The sequence below is a fragment of the Thunnus thynnus genome, chromosome 5, assembly GCF_963924715.1.
Source record: "Thunnus thynnus chromosome 5, fThuThy2.1, whole genome shotgun sequence".
In the NCBI taxonomy this organism is placed as follows: Eukaryota; Metazoa; Chordata; class Actinopteri; order Scombriformes; family Scombridae; genus Thunnus; species Thunnus thynnus.
This window is the reverse complement of record NC_089521.1, coordinates 28,948,822-28,971,019: the sequence shown is the minus strand read 5'-3', so window position 1 is coordinate 28,971,019 and position 22,198 is coordinate 28,948,822. Positions and strand designations below refer to the sequence as shown.

General features: G+C 39.6%; 1 protein-coding gene across 1 annotated transcript; it reads right to left on the bottom strand.

Moving 5' to 3' along the window:
• Positions 1–15,120: 15,120 nt before the first annotated feature.
• On the bottom strand, positions 15,121–21,176 carry nts (neurotensin). The gene is made up of 4 exons (XM_067591132.1): positions 20,917–21,176; positions 19,762–19,823; positions 16,511–16,711; positions 15,121–15,511 (listed from the first exon to the last, which is right to left on the bottom strand). Exons 1-4 carry the CDS (start codon positions 20,975–20,977, stop codon positions 15,368–15,370), a joined length of 468 nt encoding a protein of 155 aa, XP_067447233.1. The 5' UTR covers positions 20,978–21,176; the 3' UTR covers positions 15,121–15,367.
• Between the last annotated feature and the right edge of the window lie 1,022 nt (positions 21,177–22,198).

The window sequence follows — 22,198 nt, the reverse complement described above, 5'->3', positions numbered from 1 at the left end:
AGAAACAAACTGTATCACTTCCAACATTATTTCAGTGACTCCAGATTATTGTTGTTATTGGGTAAAAACTAACATTTCCAAAATAGTAACATGAGTAGTTAGCTATCTCATTGGTTCTGAAAGGGTTTCATAAAGCCAGAAGAGTTAGAGAATTCCCCCAACCCATAGAGAAGCATATAATCTGTTAATAGAACAGACTGGGAGTTCACAGCGCCATGCTAATTTCCATTGCCAACTGGGTATTTTATAAAGACCATTTGGCTTATTGCAATTTGCAGCAATGCTAATAGATTAAAGAACAGAGGAAAAAATACAGAAAAACTTCAATGAGAATGAAACACTGCATAAAAAATCACCTTCAATAGACATAATAAATATTACAGGAGTAATAAGCAAAAATCACAGTTCTTGAGGGTTTCATAACATGTTTGATAAAGGCTGCTTTTGATAATGGAGTCAAGTCTCATGCTCTCCTCCAGGCTTTCATAGTTTCAACACCATTTCAGAGACCTTGAGCATTTTGTCACAGCTGTCCTCACCTCTCTCCATCTCCTGTCCTTCAAAGTCATCCAGAACCAAATAGAGGGTAAGTATACATGACAGCTGGGTACCTGAGAAACCTCAGCTAATGCATGCTATGAAGGGACCAGGGTAGCAAGTAAAAAACCAATATCCCACATAACAAGACCTGCACTGTGCCAATCAATTGCTGTGGTTGCCATGGTGCAGCCAGCACGTACCTACACAGGAGGGCAAACCCCACATGATATGTGGTTGATATGGATTGTGCGGATTTCCTCGTTTGCCTTTTGATCTGTCCTGCTCCCGTGCCTCTGGGAATCTGCCTCTGTGGAGGGATTTTAATTCCGCCTCACATTCACTATCCGTCGATTAAGAAGCAGCAGCAATGTGCAAAGCAAATCAAAAGAACAACGGACACGGCCAGTTTGATTTTTTTTTTTTTTTTGGGTGGGGGGCTGCTGCAGTTCTGTCAAGGTGCAGGCACAATATGTTTCCAAGCGCACACCAGGGCAGCATCAAAGCCTGTCAATAGCTTTTGATTAGTACATTTTGCACTGTGTTTCATGAAGCATAGACCCACATGAGCCAGACACACACTGAGGTGGAGCTAGGCTGGGGAAATGGGGGAGGAAGGGGGGGGGGGGCGATGCTAAGAGACATGTTGGAGAAGCTGAAAAGAAGTGCAATGAACAGACAAATGGGTAAGTACAGGGATTTAAAAGTATTGAAGTTGAAGCGAAGCTGAAAGCAGGGAAACACGAAGCAGGTGCGGGTGATGAATGACTCGTAATAACCTGGCTAGGAACCTGTGATTGTGTGTCTACTGGTGATGGAGGGGCCCCTCAGCGTTCAGCTGCTCTTGGGCTGATGAGCAGTCAGTTACGTTGGATACCAAGAGGCCCAAGCCAGCCTGTGCCGCCGGGTATTGAACCAGTTTTAAGATGGGGAAGGAAAAGGATGTATTCTTATCTGCCAAATCTGGGATGAAAATGGTTGTGGGTGAGGATGAAAGCGCATCAAGCATTCAATCATAGTTTGTTTCCGGATGGTGGCATATCAAAGCTGAGGAAAATGGAATCTGCACATGTGCAGAAATGGAAGTTTGAGCTGTTCCTTGTGGTAAAAAAGACAAAGTATAACTGTGTAGGTCACAAGTTTAATTACATGGGTTAAGCCACTCTCTTATTGCATAGATGATCCATTGCAGTGGTGCAGACAACCTAAGAAATTCTTTTCATTTGCTGTCATGATGTTGAACATTAACAGTGAACCAGCCTAGCAGAACACAGTGTGCTTCACTTTAACTGCTCCCATGGCATTTACAGGGTCTTCATGAGGAGTGGAGATAAAAGGAACGGAGCTGCAGGCACTGTTGGAGCCAGCTCCTGCCTCAGAGTGGATAGTCCCTTCGGCGAATGAGGGTTTAATCGCTCCCAATTGCTTCGCCTCACAAAGGTGTGACCCCCCCACCCTCCACCCCCTCCTGTTACCACCAACACCCTCCCATCTGTCTCTCATTGTTGCCAATGAACAAATCTTGCCGCAGGGAGATGTGCTGCTACTTCTCCTCGGTCCCTTCCTCCCTAAACCTCCACTTTCAGCTTTGTAATGCTTCCGTCCAACTGGCAACAGGGAAAGAAGTAATCAAAACAATTACCTAAGTCCCATTTTGTTTCATCGGAGACTTGTCTTTTTTCAAGTGAATCTTCAGCCAGAATGAAACAGGTTGTGTCTTGGGGGCTTTTTGTGGAACATCACACAGGCAGCAGCTGTCACAACACAAGAAAAGCTTCAGTGGCATGCTGGTTGCTCCAGCAGGTTTATCACTTGGCTCTTTCAAAAAAAAGATGCACAACCAATTACCAAAAAAAAAAAAAAAAAAAAGATAGAAAAGAGAAAACAATGTGTGAAGCAAATGCAGTCACCTTGATATACTCACACAAACAGTTATCAGAGGACATCCTCTCATCAAGAGCTGTGGAATATATAGCAATCTGGATTATTGTGTAGAAAACAAAGCAGCAACAGCGCGCATGTTTCACTACCATTACCTCAAGGGATTGTTATCTAGTTTCTCTAAAAAGAAAAAAAAAAAATGCGCCAAGCTTACCTTATAGTGCATCTCGTGATCAGCCAAACAGCTGAAAAACAAGGCAACGTCTTTGCAGATCAACAGAGCCTTGACTTTGATGAGACAAAATGAGCTCACCACAAGATATAATACGTTGCCTGGCCCTCCAGTCCCCACTGCCCACTGTTCATATCTATCCCCTACAGTAACTCTCAGACTCGCAGGCATGTCGCCCGAAATTGTAAAGGCCTTAATTAAAGATTAATGTCAGGATTTTTGCATGCGCTGCTTAGATAACTCATTTCCCAGGGCGCGTTGCTAAAAACCGCCCAGGCTGGACACCAGATTTTTAAGCCCTCAGAACAAAAGCCCTCAGCTCTCTGGCCAACAAGATCCTTTCAGCTGAAGGACGAGCAATAACAGCTCTGCCACTGCCTTTCCAATGCCACCACTGTGACTGGAACGGAGGGAGGTTGAGTCATTTTAATTATCACAGGCAGGCAAAGAGACACAATCAGCCAATTGTAGGCCCACCGCACCGACTGCTTGTCCCTCCATCCCTCGCAACAATTACTGATGCTTGTCTTCTTCATGAAGCCTGTTTATAATGTCAGGGTATACCACAGAGTCAAACATATGTCTGTGGGAGTCAAACTCGTTACATATATGCCTCTGCACACGGAGGTGCAGATGCATGGCGTGTACGCACAGGCAGAGCCATTCAATCATGTGTATGTATGTGCATTCATGTAAGTATGCATTTTGTCAGCAATTGGAAATAGATATAGATGAGATCTGACCATCTCCAGTGCAGTCCTGGGATTTGTTGGTTTCACTGTCATATAATACCAGATCCTTCTTTCAGCACCTCAAGGCTGTTTCTAGGCTCTCCCAAGATAAAGATGAGATACACATTCACTGACACGTTAACCACAGAGACATCAGCTGTGGTTGTATCAGGTGTGATAGAGGATATTTTGATGGTCTGAAAGGCCTGTAATTTAGCTCTTTCTGTACACCCCCAGTTTGAGATTCTCAAAATAACAAATGTGAAAGAGTCTCAAATGGAAAACAAGCACATCCTGCTATATCCAGCAGGCTGTCCAGGCTAGTGGATAACAGCTGCAAGGTTTCAAATGCAGTATATCTACTCTAGGAGGGATGGTATCTGATTGCTGCTTTATTAGCTTAACATTTTAGGAGCCAAAATGACTGTATCATTGCAAGTGCTGTTACTGAGTAAGCAAATCTCCAGCCTGATATTGAAAGTGAATGGCAGTTTCAGTCATTGATTCAGTCTGGTATTGCCTTCTTGTTAGCCGCTTTCTGTGGAGGGAGGATTTGATTTTACCTCTTTAGTGGCTACTGATGTTGTTTTCAGTCAACATCGAGGCCATGTCAGTCTATTGTTTTCTTATCAGGACTCAGAGGGCATTATCACTGTTTCAACATTGACAATTACCAAAGAAACAAAAGGAAAGGCTGTGTTTCATTAACTCAAGACAAATAATCACAAGGATTTATTGAAGACTGTGTTATCCTTACAGCCAATAACCAAGGCCACAGAACTCAAGGGCTCTGAAAGCTGTGCTTTATTACTTGATCTTGGGATCCTGTCTTGAGGAGGGTCACTGTGTAACCTCTCATTTTAAAGCCTTCATTACCTCAGTTTTGTGCTTCTACAGTGCACATTTCTAAATTAATGTGGGTAGTCAAATTACAAATGCAAATTGCAAATCTGGAGCCAGGTAATATTTCAGCACAGAAAGACTGTTTGTTTCTGGGAAGATAATAGTGGCCCAGGCTCTAATTTTTGCCCTAATGCCCTGGCAAAGACAGAGCAACTAGCTGGCAGGCTAAGATTTTTGAAAGGAGCTGATAGTAACTGTTTACTATTTCTGAAGGCATAGAACTAAGATTTACTGTCATAACACAGGAAAAAATTTGGTGAGTTTAGACTGGAGCAAGATTGTAACAGTGCGTAATGTCAGAATGAATTTAGAGACCGTTCTCCCATGAAAAGCTTGTTGTTTTTTCTTGGGATTAGCATTAGAAAGAGCATTAATTGTTTCTTTTGTGGGCATTTTGCAAATGTTACTACTGCTAGTACAACTACTAGTAGTAGTATTCAGAGGTCCTGAACCAGGCTAGCCGATCTCCTCAAGTCAATTCAAGCCAATTTTATTTGTATAGCCTAATATCACAAAATCACACATTTGTCTCAAGGGGCTTTACGATCTGTGCAGCATTACAACATCTTCTATCCTTGGACCCTCGATTTGCATTGATTACATATATGAAGAATCTGATCAGGAGGATGCCGAGCAACTTCCAGGTGCCGCCAAGCAGATACCTTAACCAGGACCTGAGCTACACGACATCTTCTCACCATGGAAAACTGGAAAGAGGACAGACTACATATACACACAGGGGAAAACTCTCATCACACCATTCTCCTGACTGACAACTTAATTGTTTATAGTTCAGTTTTTTGCAATGATGACAAATACCGATGTAATTGACAACCATCTCAAAGTGCTCATCTCACTTTGGAATTAAAACACAAGTGATCTGAGGGTCTGATCTTTTTTGTTGTCTCTATATGCTGTCTAACTCTTAATAACAAGGGGCCATTATTCAATACTGACACTGACAGTCCTACCTGTGACAATAAACAGTCCTGACATGGCTTGTCCCTTAACTGCCATTGCTGAGGGCTTCAGTAATGCTGCCCATATGTAAGGCCTAATTACTTTCCCAGCTGGCCCCTGCAACAAGGTCGCACTTGTTATGCCACTGTCCCTTCCACACAATCAGATTTCTCACAAAGGGAGCTAATCTCATTCCTTCACAAGCCATTATCTTGATCAGACTGGCTTTTTACGCAATTTGCAACGCTGTCCAGATGAGAGAATGACTTTCCTTTAGCAGGAGCGAAGACGCTCATCAGCATCCCACTGAGAAGTTTCAAACTGTCAGCCAACATCCACCAACTCTAAATTGGAGTTAAATTGAAGAGGCGTCCGGCTGGAGAAAGGCCAAGACAAGCAGGCCCGAGCATCGCTGCAGCGGCAGATGTCGATGAAGGTTTTTAATGGAGTTGAATTAATTCACGCAGGGTGTAATTTGTCCTGTGGATGTGGGAGGCGTACTAAGTCTGAACTTTTTCAGGGTCACGGGAGTTGTTATATTGATAGACATCTGCTGAGGCGGCCTGCAAATTTGCAAAAACTGACAGATCTGCTCTGATGTTGAGATAATGATTAATTGCATTCCTCCAATGTGAGGCTTGTTGTGAAGCCAGACTTGTGTCCTCACATAGCTTTGGCCCACTCAGCAAAGGAAAAGTGCTGAAGTTCTCAACAAGTAAATAACTGTTAATAAACTTTTTCTAAATTATTATTCGACTTTAAATTGTTCCAGTTATAGGAAGCCTTGTCTTCTAGTAGCATGAGACACATGTTTAAATACAAAACATATTTAAAAGCCCAATTTGTAACTGTTTTTACCATACATTTTAGATATATTCACAGATTAATTGAAAATATAGGAAACATTAATAACTTGCATGTTGGTCTAGCCTAATAATCTGAATGAATTACCATTTTGTTGTCTCTTTCACTGGCCGTAACAGTGCAGGAGCAGCTACACACAACAGCCTGCACAGTTGCATCCATTCATGTTTGTCACCATTTTCATGGTATTTTTTTCTGTTGCTGTATCTGGCACTGGCAGAGAGAGATGATGTTGGCTTTCGTTATCCCCCCTACAGAGCTCTCAGTTGTTTTTCCGACCGGGGAAATGGCCATCGGTGATTACAACACCAGATGTATTTGAATCACTGAAAAAAAATCTGAGATGTAGGCTACAATTTAATGTTGAGGTCTGGAAGCAAGCTATTGTTGTTCTGTGTATTTATAGACTCGTCAAACAATTTGAGTTACAGCAGGTCCCACTCAGAGGTTTTTTGATTACCTCTTACATTTTCAGTCACATTATTACAGACTAATAGTACTTTCATAAAAGGCTGGTTTCCATTAAACAGTCACTAAAAGCTAAAATCCTCCAGTTCAGGTAGTTTTGCAGTTATTCACCTGACACTCTTTCAGCAAGACTGATTTTAAAATTAGAGGAATAGCTGTCAGCAGCCAGTCAAGGTCCGGTACTTTGACTGTTCTACTTTTGAAGACTTCTGGTTTATTCATTCCTTAACTAACTAACTTAAACTATATTTACTTTCAATGTATTAACAAAAACTGGTTGTTGTGGGGATCAAACCTATGACCTTTCAGCTACAGTATAATCACCATAGTCAATCTTTCTGCCTCCATCATATTTAAGTGTGTGGAGACTTGTTTAGACAACTGAATGCACTTCAAAAACAACACAGTGAGCACACTGGGTATACTAGCTTGCAGAATGTAATTACAAAGAGCCAGTTGCAGAAAATAATTTAATTATGGATACTGTACCATCTATTGGAATTGAGGTCAGTCAATTTTCTGTATTCTGAATGGATACTGTTTTGGCAGGATATAGTAATAAAAAAACTTCAAATTTATTTTGGTGGAGGAAAACTAAAGGTTATTCTGGACGCATACACTGATATCTTCTTGCCTCTTTTTTACTTTTATCAACCAAAGTCTAGATTAGTTTTGTACCGTACTGCCACCTGCTGGTACTGAGCCTACATCTGTTCACCCAACAAAACAAAGGCCTCAACACAGGGTTAGAGAGAAGGGAAGGGTCAGGGTTACCCATTTTCTGATGTTGAACATTTACCAAAAAAAAAAAAAGCATTTCACAAGGACAGACGGCTCTGAAATGTTCTTTCAACCACACACATGCACACGCATATACACACACCTTGTATTTCATTATATTGTATTCAGGAGACCTCCAACATTTGCTGCTGTGAGGATCAGTCGTCCCAATTGTGATTCAGTCATTTCATTCTGGAGATGTACTGTAGGTTTTCATCTATAGGTGTGAAAAGGCAAAATTACTTTGTGGGAAATAACTCCCCGGATAGAGGATGAAACAGCACGATCTCTGCCTGCTTTTCCCAAGTTTCATTGTGTTAAGGTGAGAATTTTTCAACTGTTCAAGCTATAAGTTTTTCAAAATTTTCAGATGTAAGTAAATGACTTGTGGTGCCTCTGGGCAGTTAACTGTGGGCTCTGAAATGAAAATATTCTAGCATATAATCATTGCTTTTGTTCTTAAATATTGTAATTCAGCTGGGAAATAACCTGTTTTTTTTCCACATTTTGTGAAATTACCTTTTTGCTGCATGAAGTTATGCAGGAATGTAGGAAATAACACTTCTTTTTAAGGATGGCTGTCTCTGGTGGTGCCGCCTTATGTATGGAAGGAACTTAAAAACCTGCAGAAAGGTACAGTAGGTGTTTGTACTGAAATCCTTACATCACACATAACAAAATATGCTCAGTTAAAAAAGCTGCTTTGTCTCTAATGAATGCGCGTGATGGAAATTTGTCCAAAGGTCTCAATTGATCTGGATCAAAGGCCAAATAGAAACATGATACAGCTACAGATCAGTATGACCTTTCCACTGGCATCATTGAGTAAAACATCCATTGGACATCTATGTTGCAGGACTCTAATCACTGGTAGTTTACTTAATGATGGTCACTGACTGCTTCGTATACATTTTGCAATCATGTCACTGCTTGCACATAACTGAAAACAAGCATATTAATCAATATATTTATAATGATTAAGCATATATGTATCTCACTTCCCAACCCTCAATCACTAAAAGGCCTGAGTGAATGAGTAACCTGGGTGAGAAAAATACTGTCATTACTGCCACAGCGCTTTTGAGCAAGGGACTTTAACGTCCAACTGCTGCAGCAGCACAAGACTGTTGTATTGAAATGAACTTCCTCTAGCGGTGACTGCGGTTCAGTTTGAAGCTGTAAGTTGCTGAAAAAGAGCATGCAGAATTAAAAAGAAAGAATAAATGTGGATTTGTCACAGTGTACTGTATGACCGCTGTCATTACAGCATTATTTGAAAACTATATTTCACTTGTAAAGCTCACACTGGACCGAAACTGACTTAATTTTCTGCTGCTACCTGAGGAGATTTCTTTTGCAATTGATTTCCTTTTGATTCAGTAGCCATTTCTTCCCTGTTTTGTTCTTCCAAGAAGCTTTTCTTCTGCCTGAAGGGATACTTGGATTTCAGTGACACTTTCACACAGTAAATCAGGCCATCAGGCCAGTTAAACAACACTGCCATCCGCTGCCTGTGATGGGCACATACACTGCTGGTGGTCATGACATGAGAGGAATAATAATGCAGATTGCCTACAGTACTTTTTAACCTTTATTTGTCAAAAGTTTGCCCTTTCTCTATATGAAGAATTTGATACATTCAAGTTCAACCATCCATCTGAAACGCCTGGGAGAATTTAGGAGTTACCAGTGTCTAGCTCAAAGGCCACTTAGTATTTGTTGAGGGAAGTACATAACAGCTTTGATGGTTAGTCCATGGACCCTCCAGCACAGACAGACACACACTATGCACCTGGACATTTGCTTTTTTACACAGCCACATTTCCACATTTGTATATTTCTATTCTGTAGCATTTATTGTTTATTTTTAATGTAAAAAGCGTCTTAGTTGGTTCTTACTCTACCTTTGAGTACCTATCTACCTTAGCTCTGGTCTGTATATCCCAGTCTGGTGCTCACAGTTTACCGCCCTTCAAAGCATAAAAAAGGCTTTACATCTAAGTTTGATGAACGTTTATCTAAAATTACTGTTGAGTATGACTCAATTCTTATTTCTAGTGATTTTAACATTCATATTGATAACACCACAGATCAATTTGCAAAATTTTGCTATGGGTGACATTGCACCTATAAAAACTAAGTTTATTTCTCATAAAATAAAAGCACTTTAGAGGAATGTGGAAAGAGTGGGGGCTAAGGATATATAACAAAGAAATGAAAAACTTTACACAGCACTACTTTTCTCAAATTATTATGAAAGATTTGAATAATTCTAAGTTTCTGTTTTGTACAATTGATAAATTGGTTAATCCTCCAAGACAAATACCTACTGAGCTCCACTCTTCAGAGAAATGTAATGAATTTGCCTTTAAATACAAAATTTCCAATATAAGAAATAATATTGTGGCTTCCTCTGCTGGTGGATGTGACCTCTCTCCTTCCACAGTCTTAACTCAATGCCATGTTGCCCACACTCTGTCCAACTTTGTTCTTCTTCAACACAGTGAACTACAAGAATTGGTGTAGCAGTTAAATTCTGCAACATGTACTCTTGATCCATTGCCTACTATGCTGTTCAAAAATGTTCTCAGCTGTTTGGTGGATGACGTCCTTGAGATTGTTAATGCCCCCCTACTTTCTAGAATCTTCCCCACAGGTCTCAAACATGCTATTATAACACCATTGTTGAAAAAGAGTAATCTTGATCCATGTGTTCATGAGAACTTCTTGAGAAACTTCCAATCTTGGGAAAAATTCTTGAAAAGGTTGTATACCAACAATTACATATGTATCTGTCATCTAACAATTGGTTTTGGTTCTGGTTTTAGAGTTAACCACAAAATTGGCTCAGACAACCGTAAAGTCTCTATTCTTGTACTTCTTGACCTTAGTGCAGCCTTCAACCCAGTCGACCATATAATTCTTCTTTAGCACCTAGAACAACGTTTAGGCCTTCAGAGGCACAGTTCTTAGTTGGCTTCCTTCCTATCTTACCGGAAGATCTCTTTCTGTTTCTATCAGTAATTTTGGATCAGTTGAAGTCAGTATTCCATGTGGAGTCCCTAAAGGGTCAGTTCTTGGCCCCCTGCTGTTTAATTTGTATATGCTGAATGATACTTGGATCCATCATTCAGCGATACAATATTTCATATCACTCCTATGCTGATGACACACAGTTATATTTAACTGTTTCTGACAACAACCTTAGCCCATTGAATGACCTCATCCAATGCATTGCAGACATCAAATATTGCATGGCTAAAAAAATACTGCTAAGTGAGGATAAAACAGACATTCTTGTTCTATGTCCCAAGGCTTTGAGGCACCAGATTCACTATTTTTTAACTCCCCTGTCAGTAAAAGCTTGCGAGCACGCCAAAAACTTGGGTGTAGTTTTGGAGGCTGATCTTAACTTCTAGAAGCACATATCTAATATCTCCATGTCTGCCTTTTATCATCTCAGAAATATATCTAAAGTAATATTCTTCCTGTCACAGTCAGACTCTAAAAAGCTGGTTCATGCATTTATTTCTAATAGACTAGATTACTGTAATGCACTTTTTGCTGGACTGACAAATCAGGTATTAAATAAACTCCAGTTCATTCAGAATGCTGCAGCCAGAGTATTAACTAAAACCAAAAGGTTTGAACACATCACTCCTATTTTATATTTTCTTCACTGGCTTTCTGTAAAACAAGGAATTGATTTTAAAATATTTCTTATTGTTTTTATTGTTCTATGAATGGCTTAGCTCCTTCCGATGTTGTTGACATGCTCATTGAGTATACACCAAACAGATTCCTTAGATCATCAAGCAAAGGTCTCCTCACCATACCTACAATAAATTCTAAATCAGCTTGTGGTGCCTTCAGGCATTATGGTCCTACTCTCTGGACTTCTCTACCACATGAACTAAGGTCTGCTACAACAGTGTCTTCTTTTAAAATTGGACTTCAAACATATCTTTATCATATTATTATCTTATCTATCTGTAGATGGTTTTGTCATATCAGTGTGATTTGAGTTTAAGGTCTCACTGTGAAGACAAACTCAGTCCTTTCAGGAAATCTCTGAAACACATTTGCTGACCATTTGTTTCATTCACAACACACCAGTTAAACACGGACATGAATCATATTCCATGTCCTATTAGGCACAGAGGCAGGACCAAGTCAAGGTCTGTAGGACACCAAGAACAGCTGGACATCAGCTGTGAGACACACACTCTTTCACACACACACACAAAACACAGAGCTGAAGCAGGTTGTTACCAAAATGTCTAAAAACACAAACTGCAAAAACACTCCGCCTGACATATTAGCAATGAAAAAAAAATGCTTCAAAGTTTTCTCTGTGCATGGCTTGAGTAGTAAAAGCTGGGTAACAAAATTACAACTACCAGCATGTTTCTCTCTGCCTCAGCTCAGCGAGGAACTTCATCCTGCAGAAACAAAAGGATGGAGTTTTGTACTAAACAGACTGTAACTTTGAAAAATACTAACTCAACTTAGCTAACTCAGACTGTTAAATCCTCACAGCCTATACAGTGTAGTCCTGTTCAAGGGAAATAGCTTCAAGGTCAGTATAGAGAGTAGGAACTGTTACAATGACCAAGACCTGTTTCCATGTACATATTGGCACATCAGTATTGTATTAAGGCAGACCTGAAAAAAACCCAAACCTATCCTTTTATTTTAAGGTGTTTCACCAGCTTGCCTCCTAATCTTACAAAGTAAGAAAAAGGTAATGCATTAAACAACGACTAATTTGGAAATTATTTTAAGTGACAGTACTCTCTAGTATAGTATCTGGTGTTTGTTTGCTGACTAATATATTTGCATAAGCTGTTATTGAGAGATGTAACTTCAGAGAGTAATTGCTTGTAAGCACATTGTGGCTGGACTTAGTTCAGATGGCTGTAGGCTGATCTCAGCATGAGTAAAATCCAGTTTTCGTGCCTGCTGATGTATCACTTAACACATCTTGACTAGTAGTTGACTGTAGCTTCATACTGTAGGTAGAACAAAAGAAGTTATTTGCAGCTAATCCTGTGGCAGCAATAGGCTTGTTAGATAAGTAGGCTGCAGGGAGAGATGAACACACACAGACATAATCAAAAGGATGTATTGTTTTAATTAAACACTGTCAAGTGTCTGCTGTGGGACCTTTCCTTAAAAATAAAGTAAACCATTCTACCCCACCTGACTACAGAACAGTGGTCAGATGCAACTGTGAACATGTGGAGTAAAACTGAATATAAAGCAGAATGCTGTTGGAAAAGAGACTCCATGTTTTTCCTGCAGCTAACTTTCTATGGAGAGACCAAATAAGCTGTTCAAAGCATGTTTCTCTGTGTGCTGCACTTCATCGAGGCTCTTTGGCTGTCAGGGTTAAGAGCCGAGTTTCAAAGACGGACACCAAGGCACTTTGATTTGCAGATGAAACTGCCATTTATTAAGGCCAAGACTCTCATTCCCCTCAGTCAAAGTCTGTTTTATCTGCTGAAGTCGAAGAGCCTCGGTGCCCTTTTGAAAAATGTTCAGCACAGCACATACTAATGAGAACGCACACTGACCCACTGTGTACTGTTTATATTTAAGATGAATCATGAAATTATTATTGCATCAGTTTCCACACACGACTGTACTTACAATAAATGGACCATGCTGACAGACTGCTATCTACTGCCTGGATATTTATTTCACTGATTTCTCAGGAAATTTTGTTTCTTTGCTTCATGGCATTATGAGATTGCTACAATATACGGCACAAAACATTTCTTCCAGCGTCTCTTTCGTAAGAAGATAAGAGGGAAGGAAGCAATGGCATTAATGGGAAATGTGGAATAAGACTACCAAATGTCTCTTATGATACCACATTATAAAAATGATTTGAAAATAATATTTTAATTTTCTTATGAGTCTTATGCTTGATGTTCTCACTAATGACTGATTCTGAACACTTAAAGTAAAGTAAAGGACCAGTGTGTAAAATTTAGTGGCATCTAGCAGAGTGGATTTGCCAGAATATAATATTCATAAGTATGTTTTAATTAGTGTATAGTCCCATGAAAATAAGAATTGTTGTGTTTTCGTTACCTTAGAATGAGCCCTTTATATCTACATAGGGAGCATGTCCTCTTCCACGGAGCCCGCCATGTTGCACTGTCATGTTTCTACAGAAGGCCAGAATGGACAAACCAAATACTTGCTCTACAGAGGGCCTTTTGTGTTTTTCATGAGTTTCACAGCCACCGTAGGTTCTCTTGACATGCTTGGGTGTGAGGTTGAGGGGAGGGGTATTCGGTTATTGCAACCTGCAACCTTACTGCTAGATGCCACTAAATCTAACACACTGGTCCTTTAAGATAAATTTGATCCTTTCAATTGAGAATTGATCTTCAGAGAATAAGTCTGGCTCTATTTTTTTTTCATGTTGTCAACAAATCCCATTAAAAGACCAAAACCAATAATGTGTTTGTCCCTCTGTCTGAATATATATATTTTTAGCTAAATATGTCAGAACACAGAGTCTTATAGTCTTTGGCAAACATACTCAGAAAGGAGGAAATAGTGCATTTGTTGGGGACTATTTTCAGCTGCAGATTAATACACATTTGGTATTAAAGTGAGTGTGTGTGACTCACTGATGGTTTATTTGTGCGTTTTTGGACAACAACTGACTATGCGGAAAACTTCTTCGTAAATCAATTAATAGCAGGTTTTGGTCTTTTTTGTGGGATTTGTTGACTGTAGGAAAATACAGAATAGCTATATTCAGTGTTATCTCTTAAGAGCTTTTCATTGGGTTACATTTAAAGGAAAACCAACCCTTGCAATAGAAATTCATTTCGTCAGCGGGTAACACAATCAACCAAATTTTTGTTCACACACCAATCAGAACCACATGATAGATAGATAACAGGGAGGATCGGTTCACCTTTTCTGGACCAATGGATCCACAAAGACCTAAAGGCAGAATAAATGTGATTTCTTTCTTTATGTACAAACTGTTTTTTTCCATTGGTTTATATTGGTAAATAAATGGAAATTATTTTATTGTATTCTTTGTTCTTTATCGGTTGCATATATTTTACAGTACATTTACTTTTTCACTCAATTTCAGTTTATTTTACTACAATACATTGAGGAAGTAGAAATTTTGAAAATGTATACATGTGTTGTGTCTTTATATCTTGTTCATCATGTTAAGAGGTTGTTCTGGGGGGAAAACCATAAGTGCCATTATTCATAGCAGTAACAGATTTTTACAGTAGTGTTTTGATTTGATCTCACCAGTGTGTATTTTGTATATTTTGTAGTGTTTGTGTATTTGATGGCTTTTGATGTGTGAAGGCAAAGTTTGGTCTAAATGTAAGATTACATGGTTTTGAGTGGAGAGTTTGGAAGTTTGAAGTTTGTGAAGATGAGTGTGCAGTTATGCATTTGTGTTTAGAGTTTTGGGAAATGGAGCATAATTTCAAGAAATGTGTCTTAGCAATCAAGAAAAACTGTAAGAAAAAAATATTATTGGAATAAAAAGGCTCCTAAGACCTCTGTAGAAATGAGAGTTGTTTGTTGTCTTCAAGTGGATAAGAAAGTGTAAAGAGGTGATTTTTAAAACAGGTCACAGAAGAGGTTAAGACAGTAAAGATCACCAAATCACACTGGTTTTGTATCATGAATCTTTTAATCATATCCTGAAACAAAATAGACTTAGTGTGCAGTGAAGAAATAGAGTAAATAAATATACTTTCTCAGAAATACACATTTTTCTTGATGCTCAGGATTTTATTTTCAGGACTCACACTTGAAAGGAGCAGATTACAGGCGGGCCTCGTGGTTGGACATAGCCTACAATCGAAGGGTCTGACTGGATTAAAAACAACAACGGGGGAAAGAAAAAACATTGCAGCTACGAGAAGAGAGAGAGAAAAAAACACAATCACGTCTTCACTGAAAGTATACGGTCCGGTCCCCTAAAACGTCACCTCGGTCTCAGAGACGGTTGTCAGTAAATTGTACTTCGTTTTAAGATGTACGGCCTCCGGGACTTGGTGGTGTGCGCCACTTGCCTCTTCAGGATGTAAGGTGATTTTCGTTTCAGCGGAGCGTCACTGCTCTCCTCTAAATATTCTAGAGAGTTGTGGAGTAGCTGTTAGGAGCAGAGAGAGAGACACGGCAGCGGGTCAGTGTCACACAATGAGGAGGAAATGGCAGGCAAACACATGTTTTGTTGCTGAGTGGCAAGGTAATGGGGGGGCTACGTCGGTGTAGCTGTGATTAAACGAGTGCCTCTGCTCTGTGCTTTCATGCATAGCAAAACAGGTGCTAATCTGCAGTCACTGTGTTAAGATAATAAAAAAGCTGTTGTGTAAGGAGCTGAGAGTGAAAAGAAAATGATGGAGGGGAGGGAAGACAGAGGCGAGGAGGAGGGGTGAGAGAGAGAGAGAGACAGATTTAATGAGGTGTGTTTACTGAGAGAGAGAATGGATGGGCGGCTGTGTTGTGTGTGTGTGTGTGTGTGTGTGTGTGTGTGTGTGTGTGTGTGTGTGTGTGTGTGTGTGTGTGTGTGTGTGTGTTTCTTAAAAGTGAATGGGATTTTGATTCTGTACTGTGTGTGTGTGTGTGTTTATGTGAGCATATGTGTTTTCAGGACTTTATGTCAGTTAAAATTTACTGTTACTGTCTTATTTTTGCTTTTTGTTTTGCATTTCTGCAAAAATGCACTTTAGCATCTATGAATTACACCACAATTGCCACAATAGCCTCCAATTTTCAAAAGTTTTGTATGTTAGGTGAACAATTTAAGGTCAACAATTCAACCAGCTGACAGGAACTGTTATCCACTGAGGACTCTGACCTATGATGCTTGAATACATTTAACTTCTTATGTGATGGTCAATATAGATCTAACTAATGTCAATCATACACAATACACAATAATGCAACCTGAACATTGTCATGGATAACATAAGATTTACAAATTGACACACTTTTTTCCATTGAGATCCTCAAGTCATTTATATGATGGCAGCAAGGAAAAATCTAAGCATTACTGAATTGTAAATGAAGACTTTACAGCCACTTCCTTCACAAGTTTTTGTCTCTGAATGAGTGTGTGTGTGTGTGTGTGCGCGTGCGCGTATCTCACCCTCTCCTCCCGGCTCTGCAGTGCTCGGCAGATGTGTTGCAGGCTGTACAGCTCCTCCAGCAGCTGGATGCTCCCCTCCCTCAGCTCACCGCCCTCCTCCTCCTCGCCGCTCCACGCCTCCTGCTGCAGGCTGCTCACCATCCTGCACAGGTTGGCCAGTGACACGCGCCAGTAGGGGGCACTCTGCTTATTCTGTTTCATCTGCAAAGACGGAGCAGTAGAGGGAGGAGGGGTCATGTCTAGATGGTGACCCTAGATTTTTGCAAAACTCTCGCGAGATTTGTAGACATTGTTCCTTCATTGTCATAATAAAAAATAATTATGTTGGTTAATGTCTGGTTAGGTTTAGGCACAAAAAAGACTTTGTTAGGGTTAGGGAAACATCACGGTTTGGGTTAAAATGATCACTCTTGTGAGCTCTTTTGCAAATCTAGAATTACCATCCAGACACGACAGGGAGGAAGGGATCAGTTAGTTTGAGGATTAGGTTTCAAACTGAAGTCAGGAGGTGATTGGTTTCCAAATTTAATACTTGGCAATAAATTATATCCTCATTGTGATTTAATTGAAGTTTCGATTAACATTGTGAACTGAGGTGAAGTGAAAATTGAGTTGAGCCCAGAAGGAAAAAATACCACAGAGGATAAACACATACAGCTGTTTAACAACCTGATGCCAAGAGCATGAAGAATTTCAGTAACATTTTATTTCCATTTCAAATTTTATACTCTACTATTGCATATTAATTTTTTTGTTTGGTCATAAATGTGCCGCTGTGACGAGATCCAGACGAAGAAAAACCTGTGCAATTGAATGCAATCTAACTCAGCAGCCCTGCTATAATCGGTTTACTTGTGTATCTTATTATCATGTTAAGTTGTGGTTGTGACTCTGACTGTGATAGACATGTGCTAAAACTACTGTATAGTGATTTTGCAGTCAATGGTATTTTTGTATTGCATAGTATATAAATTGTTATTATTTTGTAATCAGTACAGATTGTGGAGACAGGTTTTAACTGACAATGTGTCCTCAAATTTTGATGTCTTTTGGTTTTTGTTTTTGTTTTCTGGACTCCCATTTCTAAATCTCACTCTTTATGGATGCTGAATATACACAACACACCACATCATGTTTTAGATGTTTGTGTTTTGTCCATTAAAGTTTTAAATGTGTCCTTTTGTAACTGAAATTATATATACAAGTGCAATAACTCACCCTGCCTTAACAAACTGTCTTTTTTTCACTGCAGTGTCCCGTGATGTAAATGCCATTTCTCAGGTTTTCAACAAACCACAAGAATTGTGGCAATTTCCTTTTAAGAGCCACTGAGGATGCTGAATTTGAAGTATTTGATTGATGCAGATCATACATTTTAACACAGCAGGTAAGATATACTATATGTGCAATATTTCTTAAAAATTCTAAGGCTCTCGACGTCCAAAGTGATATTTCAGTCACATCTAACCTCATCTGGCTGCAGCCTGTTATGTTATAATATAGTTTGAGTGCTTTAAGATGGTGGAGGGCTTCTGTGCCTGCCGGCCGGTGATCATGCACACATTGCCTGAAAGACCTCTGGGTGTCACTGAGGATGATGGAGAGATTCAGAGGGTGAGAGAAAATTGTTGCCTCTAAGTTACTGTAAATGGTCACAAGTCCTCCAAGACTCACTTATGAGCAGCAGAGGAATACAGTCGCCTCTGATGTTGTAAATACAGGAACCATGTCAGATGCAGGTAACTTTTGTTTGCCAAGAGGGGGTAGACATGTAATAAAAGCTACGGAGACGAAGAACAGCACACAAGGGGCCAAACATACGTCACTACTGATATTTAGAATCATTAACACATTGAAGATTTCAGTGGTTTTCATTTAAATTAAGTAAGTGATTGGGGCCTGGTGTGGTTTTAATTGTGCTGAAAAGGTCACCTGGAGGATTGGTTTTTTACGGGGCTTCATCAGGATCTTCTCCCTTAATGCTAGTTAATCAATGACTTTAAGGACCGGGATGACGAATTTATGCAGGAGTCCAATATCCAAACAATCCCCAGTGGACCCATGTTATTAACAAATCGGCCTCATCTCTGTGACGATTGAATTTTCTGTCAGTGGCTAGCTCTGTAACTGCACCGCCGACGTTTCAGCTGACACAGCCAAGTTGAAACTGAGTCATATTTATGTTCTGCTCTGTTTCTTTAACATTTTGTGTAACATTGTAGGAATATAGCTTTGCCTCCTTCTTACAAGCAACATAGCTCCAGCATTGCAAGAAACTCATGATACATGTAGTGGAGTGCAAGGGTCAATGCCAAAATGGTCAGACAAACAGATGAACCCTGGCTGTGGAATATTGTAATCATGTTCAGTAGTATCATAAAAGCCAGAGAAAAAAGAGAGTGGACGAGCAGATCAATCAATGTAGTCGTGTGTATGGTTAAGATAGAGAGCCGCACTGCACTTTCCAGCTTCTCAAACACTCTATCAGTCATCTGGCAAGTTATTATTACAATCATCACCCCTGAGCAACCTCCGAGCATCAGCAGCAATGAATCACATGGCTGATTTGTCACTGTCACGTCTGCGTACGAGCGCCAGGGTTATTTATCATACAGAGAGAGAGAGAGAGAGAGAGAGGTAAAAGATGTGTCATTATGATGCTGTCAGGTCCATCTGAATCCTATTAGGCTCGACCATCCGTCTCTTCGCGCCTCCAGTTCCACTTTCACCGAATTCATCCTTCAGCTTTGCTTGGCCTTGGGTACGCAGACCCAGATAAATGTGATAAAAATCCAAAAGTTACAACTGAATAACTTCCTTCAGCCTCAGCTCTGATTCTCAGTTCATCTCAGAGGACATGCTCACGTCTGTGGAAACTAGAGTGTATTGATTATATTCATTCCTTTCTTCGCATTTGAACCGAATAATAAAAAGATTTCAGTTCAGACTCAGTCCAAACATATAGTGGGAATACAAATGGAACTATTTGTTAACTCAAAGTGGAAGTGACAAAAAAAGAGTCTTATAATAAATTATTTATCTTCCACTCAGCATGAACACAACCAAAAGGTGAGGCTATGACTGAAGCATGGACCCAGATTTCATGAAAGAACACCTGGGCAGCCTGTGTGTGTGTGTGTGTGTGTGTGTGTGTGAGGGTGGTTGTAGGGTCACTAAATGACCGAGTGGGTTGCAGCTCTGTGGGCACCAAGTCTCTCATGTCACAGGTGCGAAAAGGGGGAGCACTGTACCTTAGAAGTGAAGAGACTGCTGAGTAGCTCCTCTTCTAGCGCTCGCTGCTCCTGATCGACGTCTGGCGGTTAGAGGAGAGACAGAAATATAACCTTAAACCAAATCAAATCAGGAGTTAAATCAATCCTGAGCGATTGCTGCAGAAGAAATGTCAATTAGAAGTACTGAATGCTCTTTATCGATTTGTCTAATGTATCAGCTGGCATTCCAGACTCTTTCATCTGCTTTGTGAGCTGAAGTTAAGAGGAGTCAGCAGCATTTATATCTTAAGTATATGTGGAAACAGGCTAGACTGAGTGAAACTCAACCCATCCAATAGGTTATTGATTTTTGTTAAGGTTACAAATTATTTCTCTGCATGAAAGGATTCAAATTAGATAGATCCCAATTTTTCCATCACATGTTGGATCAAATTATTACTTGTAGGCCAGTTAAATATTCATAGATTGAGACTCTTTGTAGCCTGGATTAAGTGAAATCATAAATAACTGTACTCAATTTGGGATTAATTCAAAATATATGCATAAAAATAAATAAATTATATTTAAGACATACCTGTTCCTTTAAATATGGGCTCAAATGGGTAATAAAATATTTAAACAAAGCATCATTACATTGGATCATTGCGGGAAACAGAGTTTATAGTAGTTTATAGGAACCCAAAAGAAGGGGAGTCCTGAATCAATGAGTCACCATTTGTTTGGAAAGTAGGAAAAATAAACTGAATGAGGAAATGTGTTTTACTTGAAGAAATGAACTCCGGAGTTGTACAAAATTTCATATTAATATTTTGGACTAGAGAAGTTGAAATACAACCTTTAGACCCTGTAGCAATTATTTAATCTTTCACCCCAAACTCAGATCAGATAATTGTGGTTTTAAGAAGAAGCTTTAAAGTGCTGATTTCAATTTTAGGACAGCAATGTATCATCTAATTATTTCCATCATTAGTACATCATTGTACATTCTTACATACTTGTTGCAGTAAACCACTTGTTGCTGAATGCAACAGGTGCAGCAGTTACATGAGAGGCAAATAGCCAAATAGACTTGTTTTCCTGCATGCATAAGCTCATAATGAGCATCTTCTCCCATTTATGTGACTACTATTGTTCTATAAAATGATGCATACATGTACAAAACCCACTGCTTACCTGTACAAAGTCCACCACATGTGAAACAGAGGAGTAGTATACATGCAAACTGTGCCTGCATCTTGATGAGAGAACACACACAAAAAAAGAAGATCCAACACTGAAGAATACACCTGAGGAGGAATCTAGTCCATAAGGTTAAGGGTCAGACACAGACAGCTAAAAGAGACTTGAGAGGGAATATGTTGTGATGCTGATGCTTCCTCTTCTTCTTCCTCCTCTTCTCTTCCAGCTCCAAACAATGCTTCCCCTCCCTTGCAGTTTTGTGGTTGGATGTGAAGTGCAGTGGGCTCCATTCCCTCAGTATATAAGCACCAATGTGATGTCAGAGGATCAGTCCCCCCCTGCCCCCCCTCACCCATTTTTTCCTCTCTTCATCTCCTCCCCCACTTTATCACCCACTATCACAGCCCCCTCCATCCATTTAGATATCCATCCCTCTCTTCTTATGGTCTCTTCCCTCCTGTCACTGTGTCATCGTTTCATCAGACGTCACTTTGGCATCACAAGGCGAAAGGTTTTTGCGTCAAGGTTTGGGAGATTTGGTTATTTCACCCCATAGATACACACAGTCTGATGTTTGTGCACAGAGCAGGTCCACGTGTGTAAATTATGCTTTTGGATAATCTTTAAGAAAAAAAACCTGAAAGGAACAATGAAGTTATACAGTACTAATGGATTAAGTTTAGACAAGAATGTGCTTTCAATTTGCTTGACTTTGAGCCTCCTATTTATTATTGATAACATCCTACATAAAATAATAAATAATAATACAATTTCCAGATATTAACTGTCTACTTACTGATATTACTGTCAGTATGGTTTCTTCCTCTAGACAATCACCTGTTGATCTGACAGAAGATATAATTGTAAAAAAAATGAGAGCTCTGCTTCTCCAAATAGTGACAAACTCAGACTAGTGACTAAACCTGCTGTACACTACCTGCCCATCACGTAAAGCAACCAGTTAAAGTTAGAGAGCTTGTGAACATTGTTTAAAAGAGCTAGATATATTTCTCAGGAGTTGGTAAAGATTAAACCAGTGCTGAGAGCAGAGTGAATATTGGACTTTATTTGTCCAGTGGACAGAAATCGGACTTCAAATCAATTAAACCAGGTTTAACAAAGCGCAAGTCAACGAAAGGAAAACAAGCAAATAACTTTCTTTCAATTCTAACTCAAACTTCAAAACATTGTATAATATAAAAGTTGAATTAAGTTTTTGTATTTTGTTACACAAATATCTAATTGTAATCATCATCATCATCATCTGTGACGTAAT